Genomic DNA, 19,171 nt, shown 5'->3' with positions numbered 1-19,171 from the left:
CATTATCCCTTCTTATCAGTATCCCTTTTGAGGGACAAGGTGGGTGAGAGAAATATTTTATTGGACCAACTGTTTTTGGTGAGAGACACATTAGAGCTACACAAAGCTCAGTCTGGTCTGGGTCCCTGGTGTCCCTTCAGTCATTCATATTAATATTTACTGTTGGAGAAGGTATTTGCTCTTAAGCTTTGACAATACAACTGTACCTACTTAACTTAATTGGCTTAGAAACTATATTTAGACACATGTAAACTCTCATTTCAGTTTGTGGCTTAAGTTAATAATCAGTGTAGTTAAATTGGTAACATATCCCTACAACTTTCTCATAGAGATAAGCCCTCATTCACTTACACTGATTACCTGCGTGGCTTAGTCCCTTCCTAATTCTTATTCCCATTATAGAAATTGTAATTTTTTTCTGGTTTTAGCCTGCTCTCTATTAACTTCATGCTCCCCTGCATGTCTAGATCTAGCAAACAGAATAAATCAGAATAATAGCATTACTAAAGCAAAGGTCTGTATTGAATCTGATTTCAAAGCAGACCTACCTTTTGGCCCAGATTCTGCAATCTGATATTCTTATTTATGAATGACACCTTGAGTTCAGTGGGATAATTTATGAAGTAAAGTGCAACTAATTTTGAGTAGGCTATTGGAACCTAACCCTTAATTTGGGAAGTATAAAAATAGTGTCTGAGCACACTGTGGTCAGACACACAGCTGCTTGTTTGGCAAGGAAGATGTAAAGAACCAGGACAGGAAACAGCTTGCCCTAAACTGGTGCCAGATTTGCACAAAACTGTCAGATCTTCCTGCATTAGTTCTTTATTTCTACTGTTACAGAAGACTTTAATTTAAAGTAATTGATAGGATGGATGATTACCCTGCCTGCTCTCCAGGATGGTAAGTCGCAGACTTGTGTTGCTAAATGTGGGTGTGTATACAAAAGCCTGCAAGCAGTTAAACTGAACAATAAAAGTAGTTTTCCATTCCTATTTTTTACCTAGTTGTCTTGGCATTCTAAACCATTAATTTTTTGCCTAAGGTCTGCCTTGTGAGGATTATCACGTAGCAAAATGAGAGGGTCAGTTTAGCCTATGGGTTCTTTCCCCATATTTTTTATGCCTGAATGCAAGAGGGGCCTGCACTCGTGTTCCCATTCAGCCAAGGCTGTCCTAAGGAGTACAGTTCTCCCCTTGCTCCACAAAGTTGTAGGAGCGCCTTGCTCGCGCTGCTCCTAAGCCACCTGCTCTGGAGCTAGAACAACTCGCAGCGTAGCGGTGGGAGAGCTGGGCTAGCACTGGCCTGGCTGGCGCAGGCAGGGAGCCGCGTGCGCTGCAAGGTAAAAGCGGGCAGACGCCCGCGGGGGGAGCCGTTCGCTACAGCTGGCAGTATAAGGGAAAGCATCGCCCTACCGGGAACGAGGCACGGGGATGGAGTAGGCCCGGGGCCAATGCCTCGAGGTGGGGGGAATGTTGCTACTCTCCCGGGCTGGCGGAGGGGGGGGAGCACCGGCCGCCTCGAGCGGCCCCCCGGCTCGGCGGTGCCTGCGGGGGAAGCAGCCGGGAAGGGCTCCGCGGGGCGGCGCAGGCTGTGGGTGGGGTAGGTCTGCCCAGCGCATCGGGGAGCGGGCAGCCCCCAGCCGAGGCCTGCGACCCCCCTTCCCAACAGCTCTGCTGGCGCCCCGCCTCACCCCCCACCTGGCGGGGCCACCTGGCGCCGCCGGCCCGGAATGGCGGGGCCACGGCATGTGGGCCGGGAAAGCGGCGGGCTGCGGGGGACCAGGGGCGTGGGGAAGCGCTGGCCTGGCCTCGGGGCTGTTGCGCCCGGCTGGCTGGCTGGCTGGGGCTACGCCCGGTCGCCCACCCTGCCGCCGCCCAGGGGCGGAGAGGGGGTTAACTCCAGCCCCGCCCAGCGCGGTAGCGGCCCGACAGGCTGGCAGGCAGCGGCTTGCGCCGGTCCCAGCAGATGCTGCAGAGGGTGGGGTTCAGCCCGGGGATCTCTGCCGCCCTCGGGGAGGGGGGTTTGATCCATGGTGGGGTGGGGGTTGTGCCCAGTTGTTTTTTTTCTTCCCGTTAAAACACCACCGATGCCCCTGCGTCCCCGCCCGCGGAGCGCCTTCCCCTCCGCTCCCTCCGGCAGGCGGGCGATGCATGACTCGCAGTCCGAGGCCGTGTGTCTCGCAGTGCGCTGGGTTCCAGGGCAGGAGACGCGCCTGACCCAGCCGTAGGGCCGGGGCGCTCCTCCCGCGCTGGCTTTGCGCTCTCGTCTGCGGGTGCAGCGGTGCGCGTTCAGCGCCAGTCTCTGGCTGGTTTGCCTGTGGTCACAGGCAGATCCGCTGTTGTGGAGACCCTTCGCTGTGGTTTCTGATCTGCCGTCCCCAGTGGGCGGTGGCTTGTCTCTTTAGGGTTTGGTGCAAGGTCTTGAAAGGTCTGACTCTGGATAGGGGTATTTGCACCCTGAGGTTAGTATTGTTGAGCCCTGGGCTGAATTCTATGTAGGAGTGTGTGGTGCTTTTCATTGAGCTCTCCTTCTGGTCTTCCAGTGTCCTGTGATATAGGGAGTGCGAGCTGCTCTGGCTGAGAGAGCTCGAACAGCTGAGAACACGGCTGCTACTCTGAAATCTGTTTTGTGTGATGATCAGAAAAGGGACAGTTCCTCTCATTGCCCTGCAGTCGTTGTTGGAAGAGTTCCAGGGTGTGTACACAACTTGCTTACAGAGCTCTCCAGATGGGCATGCCTAGGGAGAGGAAGCTGAGACCTTCGTCTTGCAAGCTGTCAAGTGTCTGTGTCTTTGCTACAGTTTTGGGTGCGTGGTGTAAGAGAGAAGGGTTTTGGAGCCATGTACTCTGTTTAGGTGCTCCTTTGGGGCTCCCAGGGTTAAGGGCGATGGAGGTAGAAGAGGAGCTCCATTCCTAAAGTGAAATTATTCAGAAAATACTTCAGTTTATCTAGGTTTCAGAGTAACAGCCGTGTCAGTCTGTATTTGCAAAAAGAAAAGGAGTACTTGTGGCACCCTAGAGACTAACCAATTTATTTGAGCATAAGCTTTCGTGAGCTACAGCTCACTTCATCGGATGCATACTGTGGAAAATACAGATGATGTTTTTATACACACAGACCATGAAAAAATGGGTGTTTATCATTACAAAAGGTTTTCTCTCCTCCCACCCCACTCTCCTGCTGGTAACAGCTTATCTAAAGTGATCACTCTCCTTACAATGTGTATGATAATCAAGGTGGGCCATTTCCAGCACAAATCCAGGTTTTCTCCCCCCCCCCCCAAACCCATTCTCCTGTTGGTTATCTAAAGCTTTGTGGGGTGGGGGAGAGAAAACCTGGATTTGTGCTGGAAATGGCCCACCTTGATTATCATACACATTGTAAGGAGAGTGATCACTTTGGATAAGCTATTACCAGCAGGAGAGTGGGGTGGGGGGAGAGAGAACCTTTTGTAGTGATAAACACCCATTTTTTCATGGTCTGTGTGTATAAAAACATCTTCTGTATTTTCCACAGTATGCATCTGATGAAGTGAGCTGTAGCTCACGAAAGCTTATGCTCAAATAAATTGATTAGTCTCTAAGGTGCCACAAGTACTCCTTTTCTTTCAGTTTATCTAGACTTTTTTCCTATTAAGGTGAGCAGATCAATGTCATTTCTTCACCTTGTAACAAGATGCAATGAATTTCCCAAACCCTGCTGCAAAGTCTTGAGGGTGGGAATGGGACTGCCATTCAGTAGGTACGCTTCTCTTCTGTCCGAGTCCCTGGCATGGGGAAAAGGTGCAGCCACCTCCTGTGTAATGATATAAAACTCCGTCTTCAGGAGATTTTTGTGTCTTGTACAAAATTGCTTATGGCTGTAAACTGCTCATTTTGTGGAAAAGTTACAACTATAGGGGAAAAACCAACAGTTGTACTGGAGTTGATGTGTTTGAACTCCATTAAAGCTCCTTCTTTTTTTTTTTAAAGGAATACTTGGCACCCCCTCCCCCATCCTTTTATTGGATGATATGAATTTGGGTATCCTGGGGGAATGTAATTCAAGTCCATTAATACAAAATTGTAAAGTATTAATATTTGAAGATTTGCTGCAGTGAACACTAGAGGGTTTTTTTTTAAACTTATTTTCATACAAATGTTAGGGGAAGCTGGTAAATTCTCCCTCTACACCTCCAAAAGATACCCTTCTGTTCTCTGGTTCTGAACATGCTATAACTCATCAACATGGAATGTGATTTGTCACCCACGTCTCTATTTTTGAGGTTTTTATTATCGCTTGCTAAACTTATTACAACACACTATTTACCTCTGTCTGCAGTTTTAAGACCTTTGTGCTTCTCCCAACAACCATCCAACTCCTAGGAATTTCACAGATAAAACACTAGCTCCATTTTTCATGCAGTCAGGTGCTTCATAGCTTTCAGTGAAGATAAACTTAACATGATTATACACTGAGATACCTAAGTTTGGGTTTAGAGGGGCTGTTGTGTCATGTTTCATGTTTAAATTGAAAATGTCATTTATCTGTTAGACTAGAGTGAGTTTGTGTGTGTATGGGAGTGGGGGGGGTGTGAGAGAACCTGGATTTGTGCAGGAAATAGCCCAACTTGATTGTCATGCACATTGTGTAAAGAGTTGTCTCTTTGGATGGGCTATCACCAGCAGGAGAGTGAATTTGTGTGGGGGGGTGGAGGGTGAGAAAACCTGGATTTGTGCTGGAAATGGCCCACCTGATGATCACTTTAGATAAGCTATTACCAGCAGGACAGTGGGGTGGGAGGAGGTATTGGTTCATATTCTCTGTATATATAAAGTCTGCTGCAGTTTCCACGGTATGCATCCGATGAAGTGAGCTGTAGCTCACGAAAGCTTATGCTCAAATAAATTGGTTAGTCTCTAAGGTGCCACAAGTACTCCTTTTCTTTTTGCGAATACAGACTAACACGGCTGTTACTCTGAAACCGTTCAATGAAACTGTTCTGGTCTCATGAGTACCTAAATGTTGGTTGGTTGGTTTGTTTGTTTTTTGTTTTTGTTTTTTATATAGTGCTCACCAGAACATTAATCTGATCTTTCAGGTGACTGCTATTTACTACTCCTAAATGAGAGAATTTAATAAAATACATCTTAAAAACTTGTAACAGGAGTTGTTAAAAACAAGAAAATTCAAATGTAGAGGAGATCACATAATTCCCTGTAACTATTTTCTTAAAGATCCTTTTGGAACTAAAGAAGGAATGCCATTAACTCTTTTTAACTGGAACTTTTCTTGTAGGCTTATTACAATCTTAATATTTTCAGTATTTTTATATTAACTTTTTGTGTCTGCAGTGTTTGTATTTATTTTCAAAACTGGCTTTTGTATTACTTTAAAAAAAGAACATAAAATGGAAGACTTGTGTTAGATCAGGTTTTTTTTTTTTTCAAGTTTAATTTGTATGCAGCAGTAAAGGTTTGCTATTTTTACTACTTTGATACTGTCTTTAAAGCTATATAAATTACCTCAGCTATATCCTGCTTGATGGGAGCATTAATGTGTGGCATCTAATTGATGTAGAGCTTGCATAAGTACCATTCACTATAAATCACAACCTTGCCATATTAGAAATTGTGACACCAACTTGTATTATAGGCATAAAATAGATGCTTTCTATAGTCTTAATTTTTTTTTTTTTTTTTAGCCATCTATTGTGACCTTATTCTCTGTGAGGAAAGACTATTGATTCACCACTGCCCTATAGACATTTGGATCAGTGCAGAGTGGGTGTAAAAAACTATCATTCTGAGTTTGGTAATACTTTGCGCTGGTGTGACTACCCAAATGGTTGGGTATGGGTGAATTGGGCCCACAGTACTGTGTTGCTGTAAGTTTCTTATTTCTCTTCTTGGTTTGCCTTAGAATCTGTTCTACTTAACCATGTTACATTCTTGGAATTTTGTTGTAGCTGTATCGGTCTCAGGATATTAGTTACAAGGTGGGTGAGGTAATATCTTTTGGACCAACTACTATTGGATAGAGAGACAAGCTTTCTCGAATATATTCCCTCACCCCTTGTCATTGTTGGAATTTGGCAGTATTAACTGTTCCATTGACTTCTGCAGAATTAGGGATACCTAAATTTGAAGAGTAGGCTTAGATTTGATGCTGCATATCCCATCAGCTTTTTGTTCTGGAGACATTCCATTTTCTAGATCTCTTACCCTGTTGGTTATGAAATTTTGGTGTATACTTTTATAGAGCTCTTTACAAATATTGCAACACCCTCCTTAAATAGGTCAGTGTTCTCAATGGTTTAGGAGGTATACCTGGTCCTGCCTCAGCACAGGGACTAGACTAGATGACCTGACTTCTCTTCCAGCCCTACATTTCTATGATTTTACAGATGGGAACTGGAGACAGAGTAGTAAAGTGACTTGTCCAAATGCACACACAAAGCCAGTAACCCAGCCAGAATTGGAGCTTACAATGATCTGACTCCCAATCCCATATTCGTTATTCTAGACCAGCGGTCTCCAAACTGGGGTGTGCGAGATGAACCCAGGGGTTGCGCGGCAGCAGGAGCACCACTGGATGAAACTCCATCTTTTTTTTTCTTTGGTGGAAGCTCTGCATGTCCACGGCTGGTGTTCCCCTGCGGCGGGTCTTCCAGCCCTGTTCTGTCGGTGGCATGCCTGCGGCAGGTCTTCCAATCTTCACCCTCGGGGTGCACGAGCCAAAAAGTTTGGAGACTACTGTTCTAGACTATCCTGCCTCTCCAAATGATGTGACTGGATGTATGTTCATGGAGTCAAAAAGGGGATAACAACCCTGTGGTCTATGTTTACAGAAGCCTGACTGCCTGCTGAAGCAGAATTGGACACCCTACAAGTGGTTGGAGTAAAGGAAGTTGGATAGGCTTTATCGTAAGATCTGTCGGAGGCAGCTCAAGACACTATAGCCAAAACTTTCAGTCCATATTTATGAGCTTGTCCTTAGGCACCCAAATTTTGAAAATTTTTGCCTAAATTAATTGGAGCTGCTGCACAGGAAAGTTGAGGAAGCAATCGAGAAAACATAAGTGTTGGCATATGATCAGTGCGAACTGACTTTACTGCGCATAGTTCATCACTGAGACTAATCATTTAATGCATTTGCAGTTGTTGTATCCCTTAGTCCAGATTCTCTGGATATGGCTAGAGATTAATCATTAAGGATTAGATGTGGGTAAATAAGAAGTCTTCGCTAACTATTCTAGAGGGCTGTTCTTAGGGCAGATCTAGGAGCTTGCTGAATGCATGCTCAGTTGTTAATAATGATCCACACTACATTCATTTTTAACAGTGGTGGAGCCTGTAGTTCTCAGAATTCTGTCTTGCAATAAACAAGAATCCTGACAGAGCCAACCTGAGATACAAATGTTGAAATTTCACATATAACAGTGGTTGTGCCAGGACAGATAAAATAAGTGTTGCTGTCGTAGGGGTGGTATACTCTTCAGTGGGATTATAAATAGAAAATGTCTCCCTTATTCTTTCTCTCCAGTGAGACTGAGATAGGGGATGGAAAGTAAGAAATTATCCCCTATTCCTGTTCCTCTCCATTCTTCTTTAACCTTTCTCACTCATCTCTGTCTTCTTCCTTTCCCATAGGGAAAATAACAAAAGAGTTACATTTCACTAGACCAGATTATTACAGAGTGATGATTTCCCCTCTGGTGGTAGTGGTGGTGGGGTAGGGGGTTGTTTTGTTTTTACAGCAGTACTCTTACAGGTTAAGGTGTGTGTGCGGGGGACACAATCCACACTCTTCTTTTTTTCAGTTTGACAGCAGTTTGTCTTCATTCAGTTTTATCATTTTTGCAGAAGGCCAATGTTGCATTTCCTGTCTTATGAACTAGCATTGCTTTCATTATCTCTTACCTGAAGGAGCTCCAAGTGCAAGCTACTCCCTAGGGCGTTTACCACTAATGGCAGCAGAATGAAAATGGCAACCAGCAGGAATGCGTGAAGAACTGAGGAGGGGTGGACCTGGGCATGTAGGGAAGTGCTCTGCACTCTCCTTTGCTAGACAGATTTTTGTAAACATCAGCAGGAGAGTTGAAAACCCTCTTTAAAACTTACAAAAAGGTCCGTAAAACTAAAATGTACATGGTATTAAAGGGTGGTCTATTTGAAACCTGAATTATTTTGAAGTTAGTCATTCAACAAATCAAAGCAGACTTGGGTCCCTTTTGAAATTCAGGTAGCTTTGTTAGGGTTTAGGCTAGCGATGGACAAATTTAATACACTTTTTAAGCCTCATGACCTCTGACAGTTCCTGGCTCTCTTCTTCCTGTGGTTATCCTATCCTGATGTACTGAAACTGATACTATGGCCAAATTTAAAGAGAGAACACAAAACCTATTTTTAACTCAACCGTGACAAATAATTGAAATATCTCCTATTTATCCAGCGTTATTTCTTGCAGGTCTCTCCTGCACCAGAATCCGTCTCAGCTGGAGCTTGCCAGATCTTGATTTCACTTGTGACCCAGCCCTGGATTTGGACCCAGCTCTCCAGAGGTGCAAGGTTAGCATAGTCACCAAATGTCTTTCGCCTTGCGGTCATTTGTTTATATTACCCTCTTAAAAGGTACATGCCAAATTCTTTTCTTGCTGACTCTTTTCCAAATACATTTGGAAAAGTCCTCTTATTTTCACCTGTCCTCCACCTCCCTGTCTGCTTCCTCCTATTGCTCAAAGTGCTGAAGGGAAGATGGTACCCTTCCTTTACTCTGTGGGAACACCAGCAGCATTGTCAGTGGAGGCATGCTGTTTGGTTATTAATTGTAGCTGTACAGCCAGCATGGGCAGTACACATAAGCTGTCTAATCCAGTTTTAGCTTTTGAGGGACAGGGACGACTTTTTCTTGCTGTGTGTCTGTACAGCATCCTGCACAATGGGACTGTTATTCTGATTGGGCCCTCTGGGTGCTGTTGTAATATAATAGTTAAAATAGTTAGACTAAAATGTTTCTCTTTTATTAGATACAAAACTTGAAAGGCCTTTCATAGTACAGTTCGGGCCAAGTTTCCAATCACCATGGAAAAGTATTAGAATATGAGGGGGCTGGCTTTCACCTACCTTTCATTTACAGGGCTTTTTGGGGGTGCTTAGAATATCATCCAGCTACTCTTCAGAGGGGTCTTGTCCATGGTGAAGGATTAAAGTCAGCGGGAGGGTCATTGGGAAGGGGGCAAGGGTGAGGCTTTTTTAATTCCTCCCTCCAAAAGTGCAAGCAGCTAGCCACAGTTGACAAGTGGTTAGGAGCTTGCTTATGGAACCATATTTGGACATTAAAACTCCACTAGTTACTATCCTCTCACAAAGCTTCCAGTTTTAAGGAAGTTTATCAAGAAGGTCGAGATGAGCCAACTTCAGTGGTAGATTGAAAAGACTTCTTGGATTCCTGTCGGTCAGGATTCAGATCCTAATATGGAATTGAAATTGTGAGGATGTACTGTTAGTGATCCATGTTGCTCAGTTTTTATAGTAGGTCACTTGAGGAGATTTTCAAATGTATTGTACTGCAATGGTGTATATGTATGGGGATAGTCAGCTGTGTGCCTGCTTTTTGTAACATCCACGTTCTGTTCTCCTTGCATTCACGGTTCCTGAGAGAGACAGGAATCTGGATAAAATTGAAATGGCTATATTGTTCAACCCAGAAAAGAATGAAAGGCATGCTTTTTGGTAAAAGACAATGGCAGTGGACGAACGGGCGTCTCACTACCTAACCAGCGTGTATTCTTGAGTTTTGTCAGAATGATTCATGGATCCGTTGCAGCTCTTGTGACAGATATAGATATTTGCTTTTGACGATCTTTCATCTGAAACTGCCAAGGAGACTGTGCCCCATTATTCTCTAATGCAAACCTCACAACAGAGAGCTGTGCAAATAACTGACTATTTTCGTTTGACTGGCAGTTCCTAAAAATATATTTTTTAAAAAAGTTCAGGTTGTACCATCAAACTTTTTGGGGATTTTCAGCAGGGAAAAGCAGGGTCATTTTTGTTCAGGTCAAACTAAACTTTATTTCACATTTGGGCATTTAACCTTGTTTTACTTTAGCAAAGAAAATGAAAGGCTAGATTCACAAAAAACATGGTGGTGGTGCTGCCACCACTTACAACCTTTTATCCTGGTGGCTGGAGCACTCACCTGGGATATTGAAGACCTGGGTTTGAATCCTTGCTCTGGAGTCTGAATCCTTGCTTCCCAGGTGACTGCCCTGACCTTCAGGCTATAGGGTATTTATCCATGAATTGTTCTCAATCTCTCCTTTTGAAGCTGTTCCTCTGTGTAAAATAATTAAATTGTCACTGAAGCAGGGACTGGAACCCAGATGTTCCCCCTCCCAAAGGGGAGCCCTAAACAGAGGGCTGTAAGTCATATTCTCTCTCTGGTCCAATGACTATTTCATTGTTTTATACAAAGTGAAACCGCTTCAACAGAAGAAACTCTGAGATTTCCCCCACGTTCGAATACCCTGTAGCCTGGTGGTTAGGGCAGTCACCTAGGAAGTGAGAACCTGGGTTCAAGTCTCTGTTCCAGAAGGGATTTAAACCTGGGTCTCCCAGTCCATTAACCACTGGGCTAAAGTTTTATAAGGGGGAATCTCAACCTCCTCTAAACTTTTTTTTTTCTTTTTTTCATTTAAACCAAAACAGTTTGTTAAATCAACACTAGTGCACAAAATGTTCGGGCAACTCAAATCTGTATTTTTTGGTGAAAAAAGTTCTTTGGAAAAGCTTTGCCCATCTCTGTGCAAATGTCTTCTGCACCTTTCCCCCTTCTGGCCTTTGGGAGCTTCCGTTGATGCTGAATGTCTTTAGACTGCTGTGAGTTGCCAGGTGTGGAGACACATCCGCAGTGTATTCCTATGTACACTTAGGTGCAATTCAAGGTGTATGGTCTGGTTGTCAGACTTTTGTCTTTCCCTCTACTTGTCATGGGAGTTGAGGACAGCAGGAAGTCACTTGTTTCTAATAACTCTACCACTGCTAATAGAGTGCTCCCTTTCTCAGCTGACAGCGCCTATTTAAAATTCACTCCTCTCTGGTGGTCTGCCAGAGCCTACAAAGGCCTTAAAGGCACACTTCAATGCTTGCTTTGTCTGGTGTGATTGTGTTTGTCTTTTTTAATGAGTGATACAATAAGGAACACAGGTTAGATGCATCACCTAGCTGGCATAGTGCTAGGCACTGTTGAAATTAGCAAATAAACCTGCTAATCTGCAGTGTTGTAGGGATGGGAAATCAAGAAAAATTGAAAAACCTTTTTGAAATGAAGTTCTTCTGTATGTTACAGTTGAAGAGTTACTATGATAGTTGAGTGCTGCTGGTGAACAGAAACTGCATCTTTCACCTTCTGGAGTTTCATAGACAAGCTTCTATTGCTCTTTCCAATTTTACCACCTAATTTTAACGTTGCTTTGCAACAACGCTGTTGTAAGTATAGTCTTCTCAGAGAAACAAATGCAAACTGCATCATGCAAAGCTCCAAGAAACTTGCAGTATAAATATTTTTATTGGGCTTTTTACGTCTTCAGTAGCTGCTCATTCTTTTCCACCAGATCAAGATGAGTAAATTCATCCTGTATCAAACTTGGTGACTCTACTCTTGGACTTTCTACATTTGAGAATGAGCTGTATATCAAATCTGTGCAGTACTGCTCTCTGAACTATAATCCATGCCTTTTCTTCAGTACTATTGCAACTCTTCGTGTCCTGTCATTCTGCTATGGCTCTGAAATCTAAAGAATGTGAGAGCGATGGCCTGTATCTTTACCCTACGTGCCCTAAGTGGAATTGACATGAGGGTGAATGCAAAAATTCCAGGAACATTGTAGGATTAGACACACTGTCCATTTGTGAGAGGTTGATGGTGCTCAGAGGATGGTGTTAGTGAGGGAAAGAAAGACACAAAAAGCTTGCCGCTCTAATGTGTGACATGTGATGGCCAGGAAAATAAGTAAGTAAACAATATGAGAAAAATGCAGTATACGTGTAACTGCTAGCCCCATAAATGGGCATAAATGTTTTGTAAATCATATACCTAGTAAAACACATGACTGAAAATATTATACCACTTTGATTGACTTTAGGGGAGCTTCTGTACCAAATAATACATATTTAGTGGAATGGGGAAGGACTGCCGTATAATATTTAACTGCAACATTTTTAGTTTATTTTTTAAACTAGGTTTGGGGAGTAAGAGACCAGTCTTCTTACAGGTTACGCACCCAAATATAATTTTATAAAAGAGTAATTATGGTTAACTGTATAACACAGCTTTTTAACAGTGGCTCATCAAAGGTACAAGTTCCTGGCTGATTCGATGTGTACAAGATAATGTAATTCAAATATGTAACTTATTAATGTATATGAATTAAACTTGGAAACTATTAGTCTGATGTGAGTAACCAGTAAGTATGGGAAAGTCAAATATTAAGGCAAATGGGAGTCAAATTTTTAAAAAAAAATTTGACTATCACTGAACAGCTATAATGACTTTGATTTCATTGTGATTATAGCTGTTTCTGCATTTTTAATAATTTCACCATATTAATATTTATCTTTCATTTAATTGTAAATTATAATTAATGATCAAGTTCCTCAAATCTGAGGACAAACTAAAGGAAATTTGGAAGAGATCAAGGTGATTGGATTTTGAGTATAAGAAGTAAACCAGAACCATCTAAGATTTATTAGTTGGATATTAAAAAACAAATCTCTTCAATTGGATACCAGGGGCTTTGTCACTTCTGCCAACACAAACATGGGTATCTCTGTAACAGCAGTATTACATCAAATTAGTTGGTGGCTTTTTTTTTTTATTTTATTTTTTAAAAATTCTTGCCCTGAAATATACAGTTCATATTCAGCTTACCTCTTTTGAGAAAATGGCAGTTTAAATATTGAGCTTTTTCACTCCTCAAAGCTTTCCCCTTATAGAGTTAGACATGACACAAGCTAGACATCTCATATTTTAGTGTTACCTATTTTTTTGTTTGTGCCTTAGGGTTGAACTGTATTTGGTTTATAAACAAAACAAAAAAACTTAAAACTGAAATATCCATACATTCCCGAACAGGAGGTTTTTTGTTAAATTTGAGCATCTCTTTATGGTCATCTTGTGTGCTAGTTAAAAGTTCATATTTGTATTGTGGCAACATTTAGAGGCCTCAGTTGGGGATTAGGTTCCTTTGTGGTAGACACACACACACACCACCACCACCACCACCACCACAACAACAACAAAATTATCCCTGCCCCAGAGATGGTGAGTGAAAGAGGACACCATTAACTTGAAATCTAAACTTCAGAAAACTAGTTAAATTCTAACCTGGCCCTGGCCTATTTTGGTATGTATACTTTTTCATTTTCTTGTCTTTTAAAATGCCCCCTTTCACGCAATGCTGTGTGAAAGCCCTAAATGAAGAGAGGTTGACTAACCATCTGTACAGGGGAAATGATGAAACTCTAGACAATGTGCTGTCAAAAGCACAAAGTAAGCAAAACTGGGGGAAATCTCCCTAATCTGTGAGTTAGTGTCATCATATGCTTCACTTGTAACAACAGCAGGTAAAACGTTCAGACAGAAGTGACTTTTTAAAATTAACTGTGTCCCTTTAAACTTCACTTGAAAGATTTTCCTCATATCATCTTTCCTTTTCCACCTGTGATGTGATATTTAAATATACTCTGTGTGTTCTGACAGGTATGCAGTACCCTGAGATACAGACTTGTACATCTGAAGATATTTAGAAATAATCTTGAATAAATTATTTCTACCTCAATACAACTCTTATGGCTGAGTAAAACTAACTTGACTCTGATGATAAATATCTGCCTGTCTCCCCAAATTATGCATTACATGCTGCGGCCCTGATCCTGCAAGCTAGTTTTGCTGTGGGGCCTTGAACCCATGCAGAGCCCCCTTTGAAGTCAGTGGGACTCTGTAAGGGGGCAAAAGCCCACCAGCATAGAACATCTGGTAGGATCAGGGTTTGAGTGTGTGTTGCAGAGATGAGCAGTGTCTGTTGTCCCCACTGTCCAAAGGCCCCGATCAGGATCAGGCATTTTTTGCAGTATGTACTGTATACCTGCATAGGAAGCTATGATCCCTGCCCAGAGAAGGAGCTCACAAACTAGTTCTAACCATGCAAATGAACAATGTTTCTGTATTTAATTTTACCTTTTAATTACATTTTAAGGTTGCATGATGGAATTTAAATTTTTCCAAGAAAAGCTGCACATTTTGGATCAGTATCGCTGAGATTGTCTTCTGTTTGTTCTACATTGAGTGGAGTCACTTGACACAAGCTTGCCCAAAGAGTACATAAAAATGGATCTCAAAGAAAGCTGCCCAAGTGTTAGCATTCCCAGCTCTGATGAACATAGAGAGAAGAAAAAGAGGTTTACTGTAAGTATGTTAGCATTTCTCTAGACAGACTACATATGTGCTTTGTTTTGTACATTAGCACACATCTTAAATATCTGACTGTTTTTGTGCTCTCCACATACTGATGACAGAAATTGGTGTTTGCTCAAATGCAAATGATATGTACTGGACATAATGAACAAAATGCTTTACACAATTAATCTTCACGCAGAATAGGATTTTTATTCTAGAGTTTCACTTTTTATAGATATAGTTCTAGTTTACAAATTCTTGATATCCCTTTAAGCAAAACTGCAGCATTTTTTTTTTTCATATTTGGAATTTAGTGTATAAATGTGGGGGCAGGGGGATCTTTTTGCCCTAGCATATCAGATCCAAATGTTGCCATATCTTTTCTGTAAAAAACATAAAATCCCAAAGAGTGAGGTGTATTTTAAAAAATGACAAGAAAAAGGTGAGCTCCTGAGTTTAGACACTCCACATTTATTTTACATCTTTACAGTTGTTTTCTTAATGTTTTTATGTGCTTTTAAAGGAAACTCATCACTTGTAATTCATTCTCTCTCTCTCTCAATCTTATGCTCTTGAAAGTTTTCCCCCCCCCCTCATTTTTTCCTTTTGGCCTCCTGATAGACACATTTTGTAATCATGCAGGCTTTTTTTTTTTTCTTTTTTTAATTTGGTAGCAGGCAGTACTTGTTTTGTTTAGTGGTGCAAAGAATCTTACTTAATACAGGAAGTAAAGTGGTTTTGGGTGGTTTTGTCTTTGCTTCTATGTCTGTTAGGGTATAAAGAATGCATCGTAATGCTTTCTTTCAAAAATATGATCCGATTCATTGCCCTGTTGTGCAATTTCCTCCTGAAACTGAGAGATGCTGACTAGCTTGTTCTATTTTTCTAGAGAATTAGTAAATCCAAGGGTGTTTCACTGATGAAAACTAGTGCAAGGTTTATGTCTGTTTTCAGCCTACAGTACAGTTATTCTCTTTATCTTCAGAAGGCAAAGAATATTACTTTATGTAGTCAATGTAAACATTCAAGTATATCATAATGTAACTATGTTTTGGGGAGTGGGGAAATGGGGAAAAGAAAAAGGGTGCTTGGTTAACTTGCAGTTTAAGAGCTAAAGTTTGAGAGTGCCTGAGGGTCGGTATGTGTTGGAAGTGTATTTCATACGACTTCGTGAGTTTGAACGAAGTAGCTCTCTCGAAAGTCTCTGATCTTCCTACAGCAAAATTAGCACATTGTACTGCCTAAATGTTAATTCTTTACAGACTTGTCAGTGGTCGGACATTTGTCCTGAAATTTCCTGCTGTGGTAAATTCACCAGTGACAGCACTAGTACACACAAGGCAATGACAGTCCCCAGAGTTTTAAGCACCAGGTCATGTAGAACTTTTTAGGCAGAAAATCAGCTGTAGCCTAGAGTCCTGTCTTCCCTGGCACTCCTACTTGTGGAGCTGCACCAACATTAGCAACAGTGGGGAAATTTTAGAGAGAAGAGGTGACAGTAGGCACAGTCTAACCAGGTGAATGTTCCCTATAGAAGCACAGTGCTCAGTTTTGGCCTCTTCCACTTGATATCAAGGACTAATTAGCAGCCTGACAAATTATACTTTTTCACAGCAAAGCTTGTGGGTTTGTCATATTTTAGGATTTAATAACACTATCAGCCAAGAAGTGATGGGTGCAATAATTTCAGTAGTAGACCTGCATCCTCCAGAATATTTTTATGGCTATTATACTTTCTCTCCTCTTGCAAACCCATATTGCAGTGACTCTCCGGAGCCCCTGGGCATTGCTCCTTGAGCCTGCAGGAGGGGATTACTAAAAGGAGGCACAGACACCCATGAGGAAAGCATTATTGTAAAAACCATAAAAAAGATGGAGGATTCTTGCACTTAGATGTGTCACTTTTCTTGAACTGCTTGAACACCCAGAAGGTGAGAGGACAGTGTCTCAAAGTCCTAAGCTTTAGGGATGCCACTCCATTCTATTCCCATTCACCCCACAAGAATTGAACAGTGTAGTTGCCAGTAATGTGGACAAAAGTGCATGTCTGCAGAATATGGTGGGGGTGTCCTCCCCGGGTAAAAAGATGGTACTAGTTGGTAATGCTTAACACTAGGCTAAACTACCACATATTTGTAGTTTGAGTGTTTTGGCTTTTGGGGTAAGATACAGGAGTTTTTCCTTAGTCGGGAAGGCAGGAGATGTCTTTTTAGAAGAAAAAGAAACAGCCCGCCCTTGACTGGCTGATTTTTATGACTGTCAGAGGCCTCCACTGCAGGTCTGATGTCAGGGAGTAATCTAAAACAGGGTCCTTTGTAGGTGAGAGTCCCTAGTGTGTTTCTTCTCCCATGACTAATAATTCTTGCTAAGCAGTTTGACTTTCCATTTTAAAAGTAATGTTCAAGTCAGCTTCTGACTTCATCCCAATGGGAACAGAGATCTGCATGTACTCCATTTAAAAAATTAGGATTCATGGGAAGAGACCTGGACAATCCATTTGCCCAGCCATTATTTTTGTGCTTAGCCATAAGAGGGTGGCCCTGTCTAGTGGCAGACACCAACAAACAAACAGGAAAAAGAATACTGTCCCTTTAAAACACCAGCCTCCCTGCTTTGGCCCCTTTATAGTAAATTAAGACTTGTCTCATCTTGGTTCCCCAGGTGGCTGAGCCCGATCAGCCTCACTTCAGCTGCAGATAATCAAAGGAAAAGAGTAGTTCTAGCTGACATGGTTAACTCCATCTGTTTCCCAGGTTCATGCCACCACCCTAGCTTAATACAGAAGTTGCTGGCTCTGCTCTCTCTATCCCTAATCTGGGGGAGGGAAGGAATAATCCTTTACGTAAATTTCATTGGAGCTCCTGGTTACATCTTGGTCTGAGAGTCTCCTGACTTGATTATCTTCCTGGGGTTGGCAGGAGCAAAGAGCAGTCCTGGATTTGAGTAAAGCAGCCACTTTCTAGAATCTTCATGCTACAACAGCAGCACCACATCTGAGGGGAGTGAGACTGGGTGCTTCCTCCTTCTCTCTCAGAACTGTCTTGCAATTTTTCCTTCCTGTTTTTCTGTGCCTTCGTGAGCCTAGATGGGGATCCTCCCTTTTCCAGCTGGCAGGCCAGCCAACTTCTCTGTGCTGGAGAAGGTGCTTTGCCTGGCTCCCTTGGAAAATAACTAACTCCTCCCTGCCTGACTTCCAGGAGAGTGTTTATAGCCCATTACACTAACTCATATGCTTTCATTAGTCATAGCAGTGTAAGTGCGAATCCATAGATACTTCAGAAGAAGAATCACTTAGCTATAAATAGTAACTGCGTGCATCATCTCTCTTCTCCTCTTTGGGAGGTGTCTAATTCTGCGGTTTCAGTTTGAGCATGATTGAAGCAGAATGAATGGTTATGTAAACAGGTTTGGAGTGTATGCCTTTCTGGAAACATGAGTGTCAAACACTACTCTTTTTTTTAAATAGATTCTTTGCTAGACTTGATTGTCAACTTTGTATGGTAATGATGCATCCTACAAACACTTTTAAGCAGTCTAACTCCACAGATACTATCTGCAGAGGGGTTGCTCTTACAGATAAGTGATTAGTTATATGCTGGATGTACAGCTTTCTCCCACTTGCCTGTTTTCTTCAAGACATGCTACTCAACAAAAGCTTGGGTCAGGATGATCTTCAGTGATAACCATGTGCTTTTTGGGGGGCTAACAGTACTATGAAGGCTTGCTTCCTTAGTATTTGCTTTTAAAACAAATGTATAGATTCAGTTTGTTTATATTCTTAACTTATAAAGACCTGATTAAATTTCTGTAGAATGAGGCCACTTTCATTCTTGCACCCTTGCATTGGACTTGAGGCTTTGGAGGCATTCCTCATTCCCCGCTCTCCCCCACAAAGTGGATCTGTATTAGTGTTTTAGTATCTAGTAGCAAGATGCTTCTACTGAATGTGTATTAATCTTATGGCGTTTATATAGTAGTTTTACTGATGTTTAAGGCTTCACTTCAAAACAAATGAGCATTTTGCAGCTTACAGAATACAGGATTTGTTAATCTTGGGTTGTTGCTTATATGAAGTTGTAATAAGAAACAAGTAGCTTAGTGAGAAATATGTTTGTGTGTACATACATACACATATAAGCCCCCCCAAAAACAAAACAGATGGCTTTTCTGAAACTGATTGTTGGCATTTACTCTGCCTTTGTGTTCCCACAGGTTTACAAAGTATTGGTCTCCGTTGGTAGAAATGAGTGGTTTGTCTTCAGGCGATATGCTGAGTTTGATAAATTGTACAACACAGTGAGTAAGATGCATTCTAAAGAGTCACGCTAAAATCACAAAAAGGAATGCTTGTTTGCTGTATTGTGGTTTGAATTCATTCGTTCATGGTGTATAGTCGTGTTCCACATTAAACCATCAGAGACTGTTTTTCACTAGTTTCAACTTTAATAGGATTTAGAGGTGTGTGGTTTGGGGTTTTTTGGGGGTGTGGATATTATTGAATAAGTATGTGAGTGGTGGATATTTGAAATCTATTTGTCTTTGGTTTTTTTAAGAAGTAATCACTTTAGAATTTATTTTGCAAGGAAATAAAGGAAACTAGTGTATAGATGCCACTAGTACTCCTTTTTGCGAATACAAGCTAACACGGCTGCTACTCTGAAACCTTTGAAAAATTTGTTTCTTAAAATACTTGAAAGTCAGTTAAGAGTTGTCATGATTTCCTGTAGGG

The 19,171-nt window shown here is 41.8% G+C and overlaps 1 protein-coding gene across 9 annotated transcripts in view; it reads left to right on the top strand.

The window, feature by feature from the left end:
- The window catches only part of SGK3 (serum/glucocorticoid regulated kinase family member 3), a 90,054-nt gene that overhangs the window by 39,364 nt on the left and 31,519 nt on the right, over positions 1–19,171 (top strand). For 2 of the 9 annotated variants that reach the window (XM_073330987.2, XM_073330986.2), the window contains exons 2-3: positions 8,452–8,552; positions 18,655–18,738. Coding sequence is in view for 7 of the 9 variants with exons in the window: in XM_073330983.2 (XP_073187084.1) it covers positions 876–903; positions 8,452–8,552; positions 18,655–18,738 (213 nt within the window). In the remaining 2 variants the exon portion in view is untranslated. Of the gene's footprint in view, positions 1–805; positions 904–1,255; positions 1,343–1,403; positions 1,464–8,451; positions 8,553–14,242; positions 14,452–18,654; positions 18,739–19,171 lie in introns of those variants that run through there. The other 7 variants (XM_073330979.2, XM_073330983.2, XM_073330977.2 and 4 more) reach the window with 7 other exon arrangements.

The sequence above is a fragment of the Lepidochelys kempii genome, chromosome 2 (genome assembly GCF_965140285.1).
Source record: "Lepidochelys kempii isolate rLepKem1 chromosome 2, rLepKem1.hap1, whole genome shotgun sequence".
Taxonomy (NCBI): domain Eukaryota; kingdom Metazoa; phylum Chordata; order Testudines; family Cheloniidae; genus Lepidochelys; species Lepidochelys kempii.
Note: the sequence above shows the minus strand (reverse complement) of the source record. Positions and strands in the feature narration are given on the sequence as shown.